This window comes from Oryza glaberrima, chromosome 6 (assembly GCF_000147395.1).
Source record: "Oryza glaberrima chromosome 6, OglaRS2, whole genome shotgun sequence".
NCBI lineage: Eukaryota > Viridiplantae > Streptophyta > Magnoliopsida > Poales > Poaceae > Oryza > Oryza glaberrima.
The window spans coordinates 24,018,138-24,038,029 of record NC_068331.1 but is presented as its reverse complement, the minus strand read 5'-3'; the positions used below and the strand labels follow the sequence as shown (position 1 = coordinate 24,038,029).

The window sequence follows — 19,892 nt, the reverse complement described above, 5'->3', positions numbered from 1 at the left end:
CTATCTAGGAAAACAGAAAGAAAAGGCTCTCAGCTATCTCACCCTGCAAAATTGCATCAACATCTCCATCAAAAACAGGCCAAAAGAACAAGAAGATGCTGGTGTCACCGTCAGTCTGTTCTTGGTGCACAAATGGAACCACGTTTTCATGCCACGTTGAAAGTGAAGCGACATCGCCATTTTCAGGAAATACACCGCACTGCCAAAACTGACCACAAAGAAAATTACATCGCTTCTCTAGAGCATTAAAAAGGAAGTAAAAAAGAGGATATCTCTACAGGTATTCTGCATTATTTTCCAACTTCCGATATGCCAGTTTCTTCTTCTTTTTTCTTTGAAAAAATTGGCTCTGTCAAAAGTTTTGGAGTGTAACTAAGGTCATGTGTTGGCCACAACCGAATATATTGTCTTGTGATGTGAAGCGAACAAATCTTTTCTTTTTTCCTTTCCTGAATATTTTGTCCAGCTGCATAATGAACGTACAGGATCAACAATTCAATATTAGTGACGATACTTTTGGCTTTGGAGCTGTATGTGCTAACACTTTGCATAGTTGCGGTCATTTTCGCATCTTGTGCCTGTCAGTCGCGGTAGGTGCAGAAAGTACAATACAAGTGTTTGCAATTTTTTTTTACTAAGTTATCTTTATGTGTACATCAGATTGAACCGTTGAGACACCACCACTTCTTCTCTTCTTTAACAAAAGAAAAGAACTTCTAGAATGTATCATAATTTTTGGTCCATCCTGGTTCACAATTTGCACAACTTATGTAACATACTATTTGAGAGTCTTATCAAGGCCGTACCCTACGGTGATGAATATGACTCGTTCATTGCTTTTGATTTAACGAATTTTATTCGGTACCGTGAAAACCTTCCATTTGTATTAAAGACAACGAACGCAATCGTAGTGGTAGGTAGACATCCTGCATTTTATTTTGGCAAAATTTGCTACAGGACATGCAAAAAAACATGTAATTAGCTGGGAGATATCGCGAAAACGTGACACGGCCGATGGACACTACAAAAATTGTGTAATTAGCTGTAGGATACTGATCGTATTATTTTATTATTTTCATGTTAAAATAGGTTAGATATTTTTCTAAATGCCCGGATTGCCCCTTCTCTTTTCTTGGTTTTCTCCTTCTCTTTCCTTGGTCGACGGGGGGAGGCGCCAACGCGCGGTGGCAAGGTGCATCCCCTTCCCCTCTTCCTCTCTCTTTCTTCACTCTTTCTCTCTCCCTCTCTCTCACGGGGCGTGCATGGGCAAGAGGTGAGTGGCGGCGGGCGCAGATGGGTGGCGGGAGCGGTTGGGTTGTGAGCGTCTGGCGGCGATGCCATGGCTGTCCACCTCCCCGTCGATTGGTTGGTTGTTGATGGCTTCTTCAAGCGGGAGCGGGGGGAGCACGGTGTTGGCGGCCGGGGGGGGGGGGGGGGGCGGGGGGTCGTCGACGGCGGTGGAGGAGGAGCTGAGGGCGCTAATGGAGCAGCGGCAGGCGAAGAGGATGCTATTGAACAGGGAGTCGGCGCGGCGGTCACGGATGCGGAAGCAGAGCCACCTCTCGACGACCTCAGCGCGCAAGTGGCACACCTCTGTCGCAAGAATGCGCACGTCGTCACCGCGCTCGGCCTCACCTCCTAAGGCCTCCTCGCCGTCGACGCCGAGAACGCCGTCCTCCGCACCCAGGCTTCCGAGCTCGCCGCGCGCCTCGCCTCCCTGAACGACATCCTCGTCTCGCCGCTGAAGCTGCCATGGCAGAGACCAACAACAACAACAAGAAAATATACTTTCCATTGTGGCAATCTTGGTGTTTGCAAATTTTTTGTGTACTAAGTTATCTTTATGTGTACATCTGATTGAACCGTTGAGATACCACCACTTCATTTTTTCTTTAACAAAAGAAAAGAACTTCTCGAATGTATCATAATTTTTCGTCCATCCTGGTTCACAATTTGCACAACTTGTGTAACATACTATTTGAGAGTCTTATCAAGGTCGTACCCTATGGTGATGAATATGACTCGTGCATTGCTTTTATCTAACGAATTTTATACGGTACCGTGAAAACGTCCCATTTGTAATAAAGACAATGAACACAATGGTAATGATAGGTAGACATCTTGCTTTTTTTTTTGGCAAAATTTGCTACAGGACATGCAAAAAACATGTAATTAGCTGGGAGACATCGTGAAAACGTGACACGGCCGATGGACAATACAAAAATTGTGTAATTGGTTGTAGGACACTGGTAGCATTATTTTATTATTCTCGGGTCAAAAGAGGTGAGATATTTTTATAAATACCCGGATTGCCCCTTCTCTTTCCTTCTTTCCCTATTCCCGTTGACTTCGCCAGGAACGCGCGATGGGGCGAGCCGGCGAGGTCGGCGCGACGTGGGCGGTCGATGGGGGAGGCGCCGACGCACGGTGGCTAGGCGCATCCCCTTCCCCTCTTCCTCTCTCTTTCTTCACTCTTTCTCTCTCTCTCACGGGGCGTGCATGGGCAGGATGTGAGCGGCGGCGGGCACAGCTGGGTGGGGGGAGCGGTTGGGTTGCGAGCGTCCAGCGGCGACGCCATGGCTGTCCACCTCCCCGTCGATTGGTTGGTTCTTGATGGCTTCTTCAAGCGGGAGTCGGGGGAGCGCGATGTCGGCGGTGCGCCGGGGGGGGGGGGGGGGGAGGGCGTCCTCGTCGGCGGTGGAGGAGGAGCTGAGGGCGCTGATGGAGAAGCGGCAGGTGAAGATGATGCTGTCAAATAGGGAGTCGGCGCGGATGCGGAAGCAGCGCCACCTCGACGACCTCACCGCGCAGGTGGCACACCTCCACCGCGAGAATGTGCACGTCGCCACCGCGCTCGGCCTCACCACTAGGGCCTCCTCGCCGTCGACGCCGAGAACGCCGTCCTCCGCACCCAGGCTTCCAAGCTCGCCGCACGCCTCTCCTCGCCGCTAAAGCTGACATGGTAGAGACCAACAACAAGAAGAAAATATACTTGCCATTGGGGCAATCTTGGCATTTCGAAAAAATATACACCACTTTCAGCCGGGAAATAATAAAATAATACGTTCGGTGTCCTACGGCAAAATTCACATATTTTGCAGTGACCTCGGTCAGTTTCACATTTTCTCGGTGTCCCTCAGCTAATTATGCATTTTTTGCGTGTCCTATATCAAAATTTGCCTTTTTTTTTTTTGAAAAATAAGTTATAAATAGATCCCGCCATAATATGGCTTTCGAGTTTATTGCACTGAGCACACCTAAGTCCGAAGTTGATATATCACCCATGGAAAAGATAGCAACCGGTACTTCGATTCATAAAACCGCTTACTACATCTATATGTTACAGTGGATACAGTGGAAGATTATTATCTGCAATATGATCTGGTGGCCACAAGTTGGATGGTCCAATCCAATGCCAAGCTCCAACTTGTCTACGGAACTCGAATAGACATTTCAATTATTGGCCATCGAATGGAATGAAGATCGATCGATCGATCGAACATCTCGCTTCTTGGCATCGATTCTTCCTTCTTCAGAGTATGAACATGCTGTGATATGCTCATGAAGAAGTAACTAGTCACACATAATGATCTTGGAGAGAAGTAAACTAACTACAATCATGGTAGTTACATAGAACACATGCTTCACTTGGATATCGATTAATCAGTAGCTTCTGTATAGCTCTGTTCCTAGAGCAAATCTGAACTTAATTCTCTCGCTGATGTCCATGCATTTATACACATGAGATAAGAGGGCGTCCACGCGTACATGACTCTACATGATATTTCTCTGTCATGAGAGACAAACAAACACATGTACGGTGTGAGTACGGTGATGCATACTACACCCTGCTACGTACAAACATGCCGTCACAGTTGACGATCAGAGTGTACAGATTTGACTGATCGACAGTATTGCAACAATCATGCTCCAGGCTGTGTCTAATCCTTGAACAGTATTCGAGTAGTGATCTGATCTCTCAGAGACGGCAAAGATTTGTCATCTCAATGGGTGACATGAACAAGGTACAGCACTATATGTGTTCGTTGCTTTGGTAAATCCGTATCATCATACTTGCAATACTACTGTACCCATCTAATCAGGGTTAGCTACATCTAGATCTTTTTCTTCCCGTCCTCTCTAAACAACAACCAAAAAAGACATCCTTTCTTTTTTGTCATGGAAGTAGCTATAGGTTTATCATGATGATCCAATGACCAAAACCAAAAAACACTGGTGGAGAAACCATCTTTCCTCCCGGTTCGTAACCCCCCTCCAACCGGAACGAAAGATCGCTATCTTTAGTCCCGGGTGAAATAACCGGGACTAAAGATCGATCTTTAGTCCCGGTTATTAACAACCGGGACTATAGATAGGGGATCTTTAGTCCCGGTTGTTAACATCAACCGGGACTAAATAGGAGATAACAGCAGTCTAGATGCCCCTCCTTTTTTTTCTTTTTTATTTTCTTCCGAATCAAATAAGATGCGTATCCCAAATTAAACCCCAAATACCAAATCAATGTAACATCCCAAATCTACATCACAAATCTTTAAAGTTACTTATACACACAAATCAAATACATCACAAATCCTAAAAAAAATTGCACACAAATCAAATTACATCACAAGTTCTACAAAATTCATCGCAAATACATCACACAAATCAATACATCACAGGATCATACAATAAATCACAAATTCTAAAAAAAATAAATTCACAGAGACACCGGCCGGCCGCTGCCGCCTCCTCTCCACGCCGGCCAGCCACCGCCGCGCCGCCGCTCGCTGCCGCGCCGTCAGCCGCCTCCGCGCCGCCGCGCTCTCCGCACCGGCGGCCCTCCGCGCCTCCATGCCGCCGCGCCGGCTGCCGCTCGCTGCCGCGCCGCCCCCCGCCTCCGCGCCTCCACGCCGCCGCGCCGCCGCGCAGGCCGCTGCTCGCTGCCGCGCCGCCTGCCGCCTCCGCGCCTCGCCGCCGCGCCGGCCGCCGCCCTGCCGCGCGGCCCTCCGCGCCGCCGCGCCGACCCGCTCTCGCTCTCGCTCGATCTGGATAGAGATAAGGCAGCACTCTCGCTCGATCTATCCAAAAAGAAAGAGATAAGGCAGGAAAGAGGAAGGGAGTTAGAGAGGAAAAAAAGAGATAGAGAGAGTTTGTTGTGTGGACGATAGAAGAGGATAAGTAATAGGGATTATATAGTACGTGTTAGATTTTTATTCACGGTTAGTAACACCAACCGGGACTAAAGTTAGATCTTTAGTCCAGGTTGGTGTTACAAACCGGGACTAAAGATCCTAGGCGCCTGACACGGTCTGACAAGGAACCAACCGGGAATAAAGATCATCTAGTCCTGTTGTTCTTATAAACCGGGACTAAAAATCGTTTTTACTCCTGGTTTTTAATGAAACCGGGACTACTGTGGATTTGGGTCGACCGAGCAAAGATGGTTTCTCCACCAGTGAAAGAGTACACTTGATGGCGCCTTTTCCGCTTTTACGTTTCAGCAAGTTGGGAGACGAATGAGGCATCCGGTGCTCCAGTCCCCTTCTTATCCCGTCACGAATTCGCGCGTGGACGCGTCACGCGTAGGGGTGAAAATGGAGCGGATATTATCCGATCCGATCCGCTCCGAATCTGTCCGAAGTGAGGATATGATAAGGGTTTTTAGATATCCGTCCGGATGTGGATGCGGATGTGGATAGTTGCATGTAGATGCGGATGCGGATATGGTATCGGTAATATCCGGCGGATACGGATTATTCGTTATTTTAAGCGGATTATCCGATAAACGTTTTGGCGGATAATCCGAATTTCACAGCCCATATAACCACTCAATTTGGCCCATTTGACATGAGCATTTTCATCGTGTAAAGATTCAGCCCATCCATGTCCACCTTATCCATCAATCTATCCAGGAGTTTAGTCCGTGACTCCATCGGTGTCGCGTCAACCAATTTTTTCATCGAGACTTTTCTTCTTCCAGTCCTCCCACGTCGCCGCCTAACGCCCTGACTTACGTGTGGAACTTCTATATCTTACGTGATACTGTTTTTTCTAACATTTGTGGAACTTTTTTGTCTTGCGTGTTATGTAAATGCGATATATCGTGATGTCAATATTGTATGTGTCGATTACATACTTTTGGACAGAAGACAAGTCAATGTTAACAACTTGACATTATATTATGATGTGATCGGTGCTTTCATGAGTCATGTGAATTGTGATATTGGTACCTCATTGTTGCTCATTGCACAAATGATAAGATGTTATATCGATTGTATATACATATCACATCCGATTATTTTCATCCGTTTCCGAGCCGAGTCCACACCGACTCCGCACCATTTCCGACATCCGAAATAATCCGCTCCGCATCCGCATCCGCACATTATCCGCACCGCCTCCGAATCCGATTAAAAAAATATGGTATAGGATATGGTATGACTACAATCCGTGCAAATCCGATCCGTTTTCACCCCTAGTCACGCGTGACTCATATAGTCCACTCAATGCCACCAAGGTTTATTTTCTGAGTAAGGTGGTGTTTGGATCCAGAGACTTAACTTTAGTCCCTGTATTTAGATACTAATTTAGAGTATTAAATATAGACTACTTACAAAACTAATTATATAAATGAAAGCTAATTCGCGAGACAAATTTTTTAAGCCTAATTAATCCATAATTAGAGAATGTTTACTGTAGCATCACATGAGCTAATCATGGATTAATTAGGCTCATTAGATTCGTCTCGCGAATTAGTCCAAGATTATGGATGGGTTTTATTAATAGTCTATGTTTGATATTTATAATTAGTGTCCAAACATCCGATGTGATAGGGACTTAAAAATTTTAGTCCCATCTAAACAGGGTCTAAGATGCAAATTCTATCCTGATTTTTATTAGCACGTATATTAAACTGCTAAATGATTTTTTTTCAAACTTTCTACATACGTTGAAACTAATCTAAAATATCAGTAAATTTATTTTTTAAAATTTACAATAATTAAAACTCAATTAGTTAAGCGTTAATGTTTTTTATTCGTATCCTAACTTCATCTTTTTAAAAAAAAATACAAACAAACACCACCTAAGAGACGCAGTCGCTGAGTGCGGCCCAAACGAGCAGTCTTTTCGATGTGGAGATTTCAGATAGGAATAAGTTCACTTGGTGACCCTCAAAAGTGATTGAAATCTAATCCGTGACCCTAAACCATAAAACCAGATATTTTGACCCCCAAACTATGGAAACCAGTGCAATTTGACTCCCTCGGTGGTTTTGGAGGGCGGTTTCGCAGACGTGGCGGTATTGACCGGCAATCCTTTACACGTGGCACTGACGTGGCATTTAGAATTAAAAAATATGTGTGGGACCCATTTGTCAATGACACAGAAAATAGATTGTGGGACCCACGTGTCCCTTCTCTCTCCCCTTCCTCAGTTCCCTCTCTCTCCTCGCCATTCCCTCTCTCTTTCTCCCGCGGCAGGCGAGATGGCGGGGCGACCTGCGAGCGGCGGCGGCAACCGGGCTGAGCTCCATCGCGATGAAGACGGAGGAGACCAAAGCGGCGGCGGCGGGAGGCACACGCGGCGGGGTACGGTGAGCTCGGCCCAGCAATGGGAGGACGAGGGGAGCCGGCGGCGGTGCAAGCGGCGACTGAGGGACAGGGGCCGACGGGCCAGAGCCGGCGGCGGTGGCGGGAGGGCGGGCGGGTGAGCGCGGCAGCTTGTGGCAGGAGGACGTGGGGAGCTGGCGGCGGCAGGAGGGCGGGCGGGCGAGGGCGGCGGCGGCTCGTGGTAGAGGGAGGACGAGGGGAAGCTGCGGCCGAGGTATCTGAGTTCCTCTTTGGCCGCTTCACCGCCGACCACGCCGCCATCGCCATCGCCATTTCAGGAGTCAAAGTCGAAGTCGCCGCCGCAGCCTGCTTCTTCCGCCCGCCGCCGTTCCCCTCATCCTCCCACTGCTTCTCCCGCCCGCCGCCGTTCCCCTCGTCCTCCCACTGCTTCTCCCGCCTGACGCCGCCCGCGGGCCGCCGCCGACGTCTCAATGCCAGCCGCTGATGACGTCTCGCTGCCAGGCGCTGGGTGGTGTGGGTGGTGGTGGTGCGAGAGGAACGGCGAGCGGCCGCCGCTTCAGCTCCAGCCCACGGTCGACGCCGCAGCTCCAGCCGCCGCCGCTCGCTCCCCGCGGACGGCTGTAGGGGAGAGGGAGAAAGAAAGAGAGAAGGGAGGGGAGGAAGAAGAAAGGGAGAAGATGGCGTGTGGGGCCCACATGTCAGTGGGCCCCACAATTGTGTGTGTGAATGACAAATGGGTCCCATGTATAACATTTTAATTGAAATGCCACCTAAGCGCCACATCAACGCCACGTGTAAAGAAGACCCGGTCAATACCGCCACGTCGGCGCCACGTCAGCGAAACTGCCCTCCAAAACCGCCGAGGGAGTCCAATTGCACCGGTTTCCATAGTTTGGGGGTCAAAATATCCGGTTTTGTGGTTTAGGGTCATGGATTAGATTTCAATCACTTTTGAAGGTCACCAGTGAACTTATTCCTTTCAGATAACCTTAGCGAGCTCTAAAGCTAAATTTTTCATAAATATAAATATATACATATAAATTTTTCATAAAAGGGAGCATCTATCCATTTGTCGGGTGATCTAATACGTACTACTCCCTCCGTTTCAAAATATTTGACACCGTTGACTTTTTAATAGGTGTTTGACCATTCGTTTTATTCAAATCATTTAAGTAATTATTTATTCTTTTCATATCATTTGATTCATTGTTAAATATATTTTCATGTACACATATAGTTTTACATATTTCATAATTTTTTTTAATAAGATGAACGGTTAAATATGTGCTAAAAAGTCAACGGTGTCGAACATTTTAAAACGGAGGAAGTACAAGTCTACAACCTACACATGCACCGATGGATGGGTGAAGCAAAGCAGCGGCAGCGCCGGGTATATGCGTGGTTTGCAAGGGTCTATATTTTGTTGCACCCTTTTGGTTATGCAATTGCTACACTATTTGTGTTTAAACAATTGCTGTTAACTTTAGATACTGTGGTGATGCATGCTGTGACATGCTAATTTGCTAACGGTGCTGCTTAAGAACCCGATAGCTTTGTGTCTCTTTACTTTTGACAAATGTGGCTGGAAGTTCAATGTTAAATATATTATTCGGTATTTCCCTATTGCCATTTGCATATTCAACAATATGTGAATTTGTCATATACACAACAGCAATCACAATGAATATAAAAGCCTAATATCTCCACTTCTCTAACATTTGGCAAGTATAATCTCAGTCACAAATTGAACCAAATAGCACCTGACCATTGTATCCCCTCAGGCTTGTTTTCAGGGCATCAACCAGACACACTACTCTTAGGGAGACATGCCTGACCAGGTAACTTTGCTATCTAAGCTCAGGCTACTCTCAGGAATGTAAAATGCTCACGCAGGTTGCTCAGGATAGCAACCAAACAAGCTAAATCTACCCGCGCTCTGCCTGCCTCGCCATCGCCGGCCGGCCGCCGATCGAGTAAGTGCGCAGCGCACGCAGCTCATCATCCACTAGACTAATTACTTCGGGAGGGCGACATGACGGACGTGGAGCTGAGAGTGGAGGCCCTCAGCCTGAGCGACGTCTCCGCCATCCCGCCGGAGTACGTCCGCCTGGAGGAGGAGCGCACAGACCTCGGCGACGCCCTGGAGGTCGCCCGGGCCGCGTCCGACGACGCCGACGCCGCCCGCATCCCCGTCGTCGACATCTCCGCGTTCGACGGCGACGGCAGGCGCGCGTGCGTGGAGGCGGTGCGCGCGGCGGCCGAGGAGTGGGGCGTCATGCACATCGCCGGACACGGCCTCCCGGGCGACGTCCTCGACGGCCTGCGTGCCGCGGGCGAGGCGTTCTTCGCGCTGCCCATCGCGGAGAAGGAGGCGTACGCCAACGTCCGGCGGCGGGGCGGCTGCAGGGGTACGGCAGCAAGCTCGCCGCCAACGCCAGCGGGAAGAGGGAGTGGGAGGACTACCTGTTCCACCTCGTCCACCCGGACCACCTCGCCGACCACTCGCTCTGGCCGGCGAACCCGCCGGAGTACGTCCCCGTGTCGCGCGACTTCGGCGGCCGCGTCCGGACCCTCGCGTCCAAGCTGCTCGCCATCCTCTCCCTCGGCCTCGGCCTGCCAGAAGAGACGCTGGAACGGCGCCTGAGAAGACATGATCAGCACGGCGTCGACGACGACCTGCTTCTCCAGCTCAAGATCAACTACTACCCGAGGTGCCCGCGGCCTGACCTCGCCGTCGGCGTCGAGGCACACACCGACGTCAGCGCGCTCTCCTTCATCCTCCACAACGGCGTGCCGGGACTGCAGGCGCACCACGCCGGGACCTGGGTCACCGCGCGCTCCGAACAGGGCACCATCGTCGTCCACGTCGGCGACGCCCTGGAGATCCTCACCAACGGCCGGTACACCAGCGTGCTCCACCGCAGCCTCGTCAGCCGCGACGCAGTGCGCCTCTCCTGGGTCGTCTTCTGCGAGCCGCCACCGGAGTCCGTGCTGCTGCAGCCGCTGCCGGAGCTGCTCGCCAGCGGCGCCGGCAAGCCGCTCTTCGCGCCGCGCACATTCAAGCAGCACGTGCAACGCAAGCTGTTCAAGAAGCTCAAGGATCAGCAAGACAACAATGCCGCAGCTGCATCGAACGGAATTATACCTAAATAATTGCAACTAGCTTGATGGCCTAGGCAAGGCTAGCACCCATACAAAATTATATATATTTTTTATATGATTTTACTTAAAATTTATTAAATAGCTATCTAGATGTCTTAAGAGTTTGAAAGTCCAAACCTTATATCATCCTTGTGTTTCTAATTTTATAGTTTTTAAAAGTCACACCAGTTGCTAGTTGCTACCCCTTACTTATGTCATTTCCTTCTTTATTTGTTTGCTCGATCTACCATTGTTTCTATTGATTCTCTTTATATTTTTTAGAGTTTATTGTCTCGTTAGGTTTCGTTTTCACAATTTCTAGAAATCTCGTCAAATGCTGTCATTATAATTCTCTGCGGCCCGTCCACTACCTATTCTCTTTATTATCATTGCGATTTTAAAAATCGAACATAATTATCGTTTGGATTCTTTTTTTTACTTTCTAGAAGTCTCGTGAAACCGTTAGTGGCTTTGTCATTGTACTCCTCTATGGCACGCGTTGCCTCCTTTCTTTATAGTCATTGATATTTTAAAATCGAACATACTTATCATTGGGGTTTATTATTTTTTTTTTACTTTTTAGAAGTCTCGAACCTTTAAAAAGTATACATCGTAGCTTTTAGAGTTTATTGTCACGTTGAGTTTCGTTACTCTAAATTTTAGAAGTCCCGTCAAATGCTGCCACTATACTCCTCTATGGTCCGTCCCCTACTCTTTATTGTCATTGGGATTCTAAAAATTGAACATAATTATCATTGCAATTCATTTTTAACTTTTTAGAAGTTCCGCTAACTGTCGTCGGCTTTGCCACTGTACTCCAGTAAGACCCGCCCAATGCCTCTCTTTTTTATTGTCATTGAGATTTTAAAATCGAATATAATTATCATTGGGGTTCAATTTTTTTACTTTGTAGAAATCTCGCCAACCACCTTGCCCGATTGCTTCATAGCTAGCCTGTCATCTCTCTGTTAATGCGAAAAACACACACTGGCCTGAATGATCTACTTAACTCCTGTGCAGGTCCAAAATCTCGCCTTTAGGTTCGTGAGCATGCCAGTTGATTTGATCATGCAATCAACAAGAATAAAGACAAGAAAAACCGTGGTTAAATCCATAAACGATAGCCGATCGGCTAGTTGCCGATGACATATTATTTATCATCGAGCCGATGTCATATTTGAATCGATCGGCAATGGTTAATAAATAAGATAAAACTAAATCTATTCAATCGGCTGTAGATATCAATATCATATAGTCTTTACTTCGATATATACTTAAACTAAGTGATTGGGATAGATCGGTTGCCATACCGAGACAGTATAAATCACTTAAGTCGAAATATATATTAAAGCACAGATTATATAGATGTTTATAGCATAGCTGATCAGATAGATCTAGCGCGTATCGGCTAATACTCCGATACCACTCTATATCAAGATATCGAGGCAAGCAAGATATATCAAATAATAAACCTAATATAACTTTAATGCAATGAGATCTTAATATAAAGGGCATAAAGGGCGGATTTAGCATGACAAATAAGTATATGAGATAAAAATAGCTAAATCAGGTAAGATCGGCTGAAACTCTGACACTATCTCTATTGATAAGCATAAAACAGGCTAGATATCACAATTATAGGTAAAACTTAATAGATCAAACTTACGCTATAAGAGTTGGACACGGGTATTAAGAAAGTATATAGAATTAAATGGGGGAAGGTTGTAATTGGTTGAGAAGTGAAGGTAGGTGAGAAAATTGAATGATGGAGGGTTGTGATTAGTTGAGAACAGAGTATTGGAAGAAGTTGTTATATTTGAAGATAAATCTTTAGGACTAAAAGTTGTTATATTTTGGGACAGAGAGAGTATATGGCACATGCATTGTTCTTTAAATTAATGTCCTCCTTATATCATTGTCTCTCCTTATGGCCTTGTTTAGTTCGCGAAAAGAAAATATTTGGGTGTCACATCAGACGTTTGACCGGATGTCGGAAGGGGTTTTCGGACACGAATGAAAAAGCTAATTTCATAACTCGCCTGAAAACCGCGAGACGAATCTTTTGAGCCTAATTAATCTATTATTAGCACATGTGGTTTACTGTAGCACTTATGGCTAATCATGGACTAATTAGGCTCATAAGATTCGTCTCGCGATTTCCCCCTAACTGTGCAATTAGTTTTTTTTAATCTATATTTAATGCTCCATGCATATGTCCAAAGATTCGATGTGATGTTTTTGGGAAAAATTTTGTGGAACTAAACCAAGCAGTCTCGAAGATGAAATATGTGTATGACAAGTGGGATCAGGTATTAATATTAATAGTGTAGTAAGTAACTATTGTATGAGCGCAAGTTTAATAGTATAGCCAACTACTAGCTCCAAATCATCTATAGCTAATTTAATAGCCAATTGATACAATAGTTGTTTACTATACTATTAATATATGGTCCCACATGTCATATACACACTGCGTCTTAGAGTCCGTGCTACAACTGGCTAAGGGATCTGTAGCCCGCTACTCTTCTCTCTCATCTTTTATATCTTTAAAATATGTTTATAGCTGGATAATAGTCTGCTATTGTACTTGTTCTGAATTAGTTATTAAATTGACTATTGATGATTTAGAGCGAGTAGTTGCTTGTACCATTAAACTTGCTCTTAGAGGATTGGATATATCGGTCTACCCTGCCACCATGGCCGTGACTGTAGACCGGCCCAAACTGCAACCATCAAAACTCTTCGATTATTGCAACCTACTCCCTGCATTTTTGTCCTTTTCCCTTGAAAAGAAATAACTCGTGTTGCTCGTGGCCATTATGATCGACATCATCACTGCCAAATTCAGTGACCTAACCGACAATCCACAGAATCGGCTTCAATATATGCAAACTACGAGAAGCTATCGTAGCAAATTTCTTTCTCCCACAGCCATGTACTCTTCCTCCTCCATGAAACCCTCCTCCCCTTCACAAGCCAACCAAGACGCCGATGATGCCAAAACCTACAAGGAGCTCTACCAGCGCTGCACCGACTTGGTGTCGTCATGGCCGAGCCGCCAAGGCCTTTCTTACCTCCAGCTCTTCCGCCACGAGAAAGGATGGTACAACGGCGTCACGCCTCTCGTCGGGACGATGGTCGCCGACGAGCTCTTCGCCGCGCGCCCCTCGGACATCGTCGTCGCCACCCTGCCCAAGTCCGGCACGACGTGGATCAAGGCGCTGCTCTACGCCACGGTGCACCGGAGAGAGCATCCCGCCGACGCCGCCGGCGACCACCCCTTCAACTCCCTCGGCCCCCACGAATGCGTCAAATTCCTCGAGTACCAGCTCTACAGGGCGGACGAGGCCCCCGACCTCGACGCGCTCCCGGACCCGCGGCTGTTCGCGACGCACGCGCCGTTCGACCTCCTGCCGCGAGCCGTCGTCGCCGCCGCGCCGCCGTCGGGCTGCAAGGTCGTCTACGTGTGCCGTGACCCCAAGGACACCCTGGTCTCCCTCCTGCAGTTCGTCAACGAGTACAAGTCCCGGAACGGGAGGGAGCTCGTCGCGGTGAACGCCGCCGTGGGCTTCTTCTGCGACGGCGTGTCGCCGTTCGGGCCGTACTGGGAGCACGTCCTCGGCTACTGGCGCGCGCACCGGGAGCGCCCCGAGCGGGTGCTCTTCCTCAGGTACGAGGAGATGAAGCGGGACCCGGTGGGGCACGTGCGGAGGCTGGCGGAGTTCGCCGGGGTCCCCTTCACCTCGCCGGAGGAAGACGGCGGCGCGGTGGACGCCATTGTCAGGCTGTGCTCGTTCGACAACATGGTCGGCCTGGAGGCGACCAAGGGTGGCCGCACGCAGCTCACAACCACAACCGTGCCGAACAGCGCGTTCTTCCGGCGTGGAGAGGTTGGAGACTGGGCGAACCATCTGTCTCCGGAGATGGCGCAACGAATCGACGCCATCACCGAGGCAAAGTTTGCAGGTTTTGGCCTAGCGCCCAGCCTGATCGAGCTCTAGTAAAAAGAAGGGGGTGTATTTTCATTAGACGATGTGATGGTTAGCGGTTGCCCTTCTATATATGAATGAAATTACGGAAGTACCATCTATATCTATATCTATACTAATATAAAAAAGGAGGAGTTGCCCCCCTCCAATTTTACAAGCCAAATTACTTGGATGAATCCCTACTGTCCATCCGCGCGATTTTATTCACCCCCGCACGATTTCGTTCCCCACCGCAGGATGCGAAGACTTCGCTCCTCCACGCGCGCAGACTTCACTCGCTTCTCCTCCTCCTCCCCATGTGTACTGAAGCCACATCCTCGCAGGACCTCTGTCGCCGCTCCGCCGCATCCTTGCCGGAGACGCCGCCGCCGGATCCTGCTTCTTCTCCACCGCCGCGGCCGGAGCCGACCTCAGCCCCTTCCGCCGCCGCCGCCGCCTCCTCCTTCTTCCCCACCGCCGCGGCCGGCCTCTTCCCCATCGGCCGCAGCCGGAGCCGACGTCCTCCCCATCCGACGCTGCCACAGTCCCTGTCGCCATCGTCGACGTTGTCTCTGCTGCCACGCTCCGCTGCCCATCTCCTGTCATGCTGCTGTACTTGGCCAATGTGCCTATACCCTAGGTGCTGAACAACAGGAGGGAATCTCAACATCGTTGAGACGTACAGGTAATCAGACTCTATCTTGCAGCTTCGATTCATCATTCAATCATACAATTTGATGGTCTTTCTTTGTTGACTGCCAAACAATTCCCCTTCAGCTCACTGCCATCCTCCTCTCCCTCTGCTGTGTGGTTTGTGTAAAGCATCACCATTCTATACATCACTGTGTTCATTATGAGCTTGGCTATGCAATATATGGATTGGCCATTCAAATATCAATGTTTTTGTTCTTGGATTTGCAATGCTTACGAAATTACTCTCTGAAATTGTGCTTGCAATGGGCCTTGTATTATTTTCCCCACGATGTGGGTAGTATGGATTTTTTTTTTCTGTTTGTCCTCCATATATGTCAGCTCTAAAAATAGACAATATGAACTTAGTTCAGGCCATAGAATATACTAACAGACTGCCTATGTTTTGATTTCCAGTTGTCTTAACGTTTTTAGTTTCAGCAGTGCAAGGTTATAATTGCTTCATGGTTCTCCTCTCTTTGTTTTTAACAAAATTAATATGAACTGCACATACATCAATGTGCTCATATTTCGTACAGATTCAGGCGTGATGCTATACTGTTGTGCAGGAAGAAGCTTCACAATTTCACACAAGGGATTTAGTTGGTAGCAGCTCTCACACATCCTTCGAGCAAATATTGTTTTCAGGTACTTATCTCATTTAACTTAATAAGTAGCTTGATTATTGGGACTTGGGAGCAACTCACACACTCCCTTCGAGCAAATATTGTTTTCAGGTACAATACTATCGATGATTCTTTTATTCTACAAGAAATGTGAATTATGGACCATTATACTACCTTGGTAAATATTTTTGTTCCAGTTTGAAGCTGAAAAAGTTGTTTCCGGTTGTTCTGATTAACGTGGTTCAAATTGATTCTTAGAAAATGAAAAGTCTTCGGTAGGTCCTGTTATTCTGTAACATGTAGGTTCTAATTGATGCTTAGAAAATGTGGATTTGGGATTTTGTTATAGCGAGCGGACTGTCATCAATATTAATGAAAACCTGTTGCATATTAAAACTGCTTTTATATGCTCATGGTGTGTTCTTCAAGGTTGTACATCCTTGCGATGGACGGCCTTTCTAAACTAACTGCGAATGAATTAAAAAGTCAGCGAGCCCGAGAGCGGTACACGGCACTCAGCGTTGAGGAGAAGGGTGCGCTGGTTCAAAGGAACCTTGAAAATAGGGAGAGGAAGAATTCTGCATCTACATCGGGCACAGGTGATGATATATTCATTCGATGCTTATTATGGTCAAGCTTATTTTATGGCAAACAATGCTAAAACCTAGGCACATTCAATTGGATTGTAGTTTTGAATCAGAGTTTGCATGAAGGAAGCCAAACTGTAAATTGTCAGCCATCATTTCAGCCTGTGCCATCCTCCACACCTATGTCTTCCTCCACACCTAGTAATATCCCGTGGAATCAATTTGTAATATCAAATTACTCTTTGCGTTTTTTGGGGTTCAATCTAATTGTGTATTTCAAGAAGTGTTCATCAGTGGAAGGTTTGTTATCAACACTGTAAAACAGGAAAGCATCGTTTCTGGCCAACGGATCACTGGAGCGCCGCGGACGCAAGGCGCTGTTTACTCCCAATCTGTCCCCCCTATAAAGCTAGCCCCAATCCCACTACTTCAGTACAGTACATCACCACTGCATTTCTTCTCATCTTTCCTCTTCCATAGATCATTAGTAAGGTCTCTCTTCTAAGAATCAGCTATGACTTTTGCTGAAGTTTTCAGTCTGCCTAATGGCGCAATTGTTGGTATGGTATATCGAACCACAAGTGTATTTTGTGTTTGTTCTTTTCTTGCTGAAACTAACTCTGAAACATGTTTACATTTGTACAGATGTTGCTGCCATTGTGTCTGATGTCGGTCCTATAGACCATTATGCAAATTTTCCAAACAGTGTTAGAAAGGTCGCTTTGATGGATTCCAAGTAAGTCAATTCCAATTTATTTTTGAGTGCAATTCTAAAACTAATATTGATTAGGACACTGTTATTTTTGTTGTTCTAGCATATTTTGTTTGTAATCTTTGCTAATGGATGCAGAGGTGAGAAACTCCCTGTTCAAAGAACCAGTCCTGCATGACGCCATTAAGATTGGTGTGAACTTTTGGAACCAAGAGCTGCTGCAACCGGCAGAACAAAATAATGCTCCAGGAGAACCAAAAGTGGTGATAGTTGAAGATGATGAAGTGGTGATTGAGCCATTGCCAAAAAAGGAGCACACTAGCAACAAGGGATAAACTATGGATTTTGGTTTATGCTATGTAGTGTTTGCTGTTATGAAATATAATTAGTGTTAGTGGCCACTTCCATTTCAATAATTTATTGTGCTATGTATCTTCTTCCTTTGAGATATCAATCTAATGTTCTTCCATTGTTTTCTCAGACATTACCTCTGCACATTGGCTTATGCATACCTCTGCACATTGGCTGAAGATCATATTTATTTTTGAGCAAATTCTTGTATCTAATATGAAAATCAGAATGCATATATGCATGCACTTTATGAAAATTGTGCAGTTTGTGCATAAGTCAGCGGGGAATAGTTAGAGCTTCAAGTGTGATTGAAGCAGATCCTCTTTCTTATGATCTATTTCCTATTTACCTATTCTTCTTTCAGATTATTGGGTTATAATATATTGGGTTTAATTTATATATTGAACATAACGTGTCTTGCACGTGCATGATTACTAGTATGATAGAATGGTTATGTACTTTTACGGAATAATTGTACCACTTTTGTTTACTCCATTCGTTTTAAAATATACTAGTATACAACTATAAATTTATGGAGTTTTTAAGACCAATGAGAGGTATAAAAAGGGAAAACGTCAGGGATCGGTCAACTGGCAGGGGAGCAAAAAATCGGGCGCTCCCCCCGCCGCACGACGCGCGCATGCCGTGCCAGCCCACCACGCACCACGTGTGCCCCTGTAAACATCCGCCATGTGTCCCCACCACATACTCCGTTGCAACAAATTACCCACATATTTTGGAAACCCTATATTAAGAGAATTCGTTTCATTTTTTGTTCCACCAAAAATGTTTCACCTAGTGTACTCACAATATTTCACTATTCATAGATCTAATGTTGCAGTGAATTGGGACATTCTTTTGCAACAAATCACCCATATATTATGGAAACCCTCTATTAAGAGAATTTGTTTCATGTTTTCTTCCACCAAAAATATTTCACTTAGTGTACTTGTAATGTTTCACTATGTATGGATCAAATGTTGCAGTGACTTGAAACATTCTTTTGCTATTTGCTGAAACATTGTTTTTATATAAGGTGAAATAACGCCCGATTTAAACGATTGAAACATTTTCGATCTACTTAGTGAAACGATTCCGATATACTTGGTGCAACAACGTGCAACATTTAAAAATAATTCAATAATAAGCTAAATATTTTTTTCATCGGAATATATTCGTGTGTGTCTTGTTTTAAAGATTTAATTGCAACGAATTTAACGATGCAATCGGATCATGATTTGGATAAATAGTTTAAGATAAAAAATAGTTTAAAGTGGTTTTGCACGCATGCATCTTGCTGAGATCAGCATGACGTGGGCGCCAGATTTTTCCACACCCCATCGGGCACCCGGCACCTAGTCTTCTCGTGTAAAAAGACTAAAGATAACCATTTATTAATTGTTCAGTGGTAAGGTGGGTATATTTAACGGCGTAGGATGGACGAAATCGGATTGAGATCCTCTGCATTGAAGAGTAAAATGCAGAGGATCTACAGTACATAAGTTGCATTGGCTCATATTTTGAGCCATTGGATCTCTATCGAACGGCACATATCAGCTGCTACAGTATCACGCTACAGTAAAAAATCATCCACCAGTAAATTGGATTACTATTTGAGCACTGTTGCTACAGTGTTCTCCGCGTTTACTGTAGCATTGTAGCACAAGACACATATCACTGTTCAAACAGTGTTCTCCGCGTTTACTGCAGAGGACCTGCATCCGACGAAATCCTAACAGTGATGGCATTTCTAGGACAAAATCACTTGTATGATAACATTTCATGGAACTCGCACTTCTCAATGATATTTCTTCCAATTAGACGCTTGTTAATGACATTTTTTGGATTTTCTCATTAATGAACATCGGTAAATAATTTTGGATCGACATATGTACATCACCTACCATAAAAAAATAATTACTCGTACATTTGAGTGTCAGTGTTACATATAAAGCATATATTCTATACATGGATTCATAATACACAGAAATACCGCATACCTGATATTAGATTGAAGATATATTCAAATATGGGAATAAAATGTGTGGAAGGAAACACAAGTCAGGAAGGAAATTGTTTTCATGATAATAGAAGACATCGGAGTCCGATGTCGAGGAGCGGAAATGCTACTGGGCGACGCCCAGAGCAATCAGATCCCCCCCCCCCTCCCTCCCTCCACCAGGTTTCTTTTTTTGGCACCGTATTACTTTTCTATTTTAGTAAATTTATGCATCTAAAGTTTATAC

The 19,892-nt window shown here is 46.0% G+C and overlaps 2 protein-coding genes, 1 long non-coding RNA gene and 2 pseudogenes across 7 annotated transcripts; all 5 read left to right on the top strand.

The window, feature by feature from the left end:
* Positions 1–1,339: 1,339 nt before the first annotated feature.
* Positions 1,340–1,834, top strand: LOC127777031 (bZIP transcription factor 11-like; annotated as a pseudogene).
* A 779-nt stretch (positions 1,835–2,613) lies between these two features.
* LOC127777030 (bZIP transcription factor 11-like) lies at positions 2,614–2,966 on the top strand (annotated as a pseudogene).
* Positions 2,967–9,187: 6,221 nt separating this feature from the next.
* On the top strand, positions 9,188–10,884 carry LOC127775491 (leucoanthocyanidin dioxygenase 2-like). The gene is given in 2 exon segments (XM_052301741.1): positions 9,188–9,952; positions 9,955–10,884. Coding segments are annotated over 2 exon segments (1,119 nt in total). The 5' UTR covers positions 9,188–9,603; the 3' UTR covers positions 10,725–10,884.
* Positions 10,885–13,630: 2,746 nt separating this feature from the next.
* LOC127775492 (cytosolic sulfotransferase 8-like) lies at positions 13,631–14,886 on the top strand. The gene has a single exon (XM_052301742.1). The coding sequence runs from the start codon at positions 13,646–13,648 to the stop codon at positions 14,711–14,713; it is 1,068 nt and encodes a 355-aa protein (XP_052157702.1). The 5' UTR covers positions 13,631–13,645; the 3' UTR covers positions 14,714–14,886.
* Positions 14,887–14,891: 5 nt separating this feature from the next.
* Positions 14,892–18,044, top strand: LOC127775493 (uncharacterized). 5 transcript variants are annotated; one of them, XR_008017987.1, is made up of 6 exons: positions 14,892–15,365; positions 15,940–16,595; positions 16,686–16,784; positions 16,909–17,143; positions 17,229–17,319; positions 17,434–18,044. It is a non-coding gene; the product is annotated as an uncharacterized LOC127775493 (long non-coding RNA). The 5 variants fall into 5 exon arrangements; XR_008017988.1 differs by having other exon boundaries at positions 16,686–16,807; XR_008017989.1 differs by having other exon boundaries at positions 14,894–15,365; positions 15,940–16,018; positions 16,483–16,595; positions 16,686–17,143.
* Positions 18,045–19,892: the final 1,848 nt, after the last annotated feature.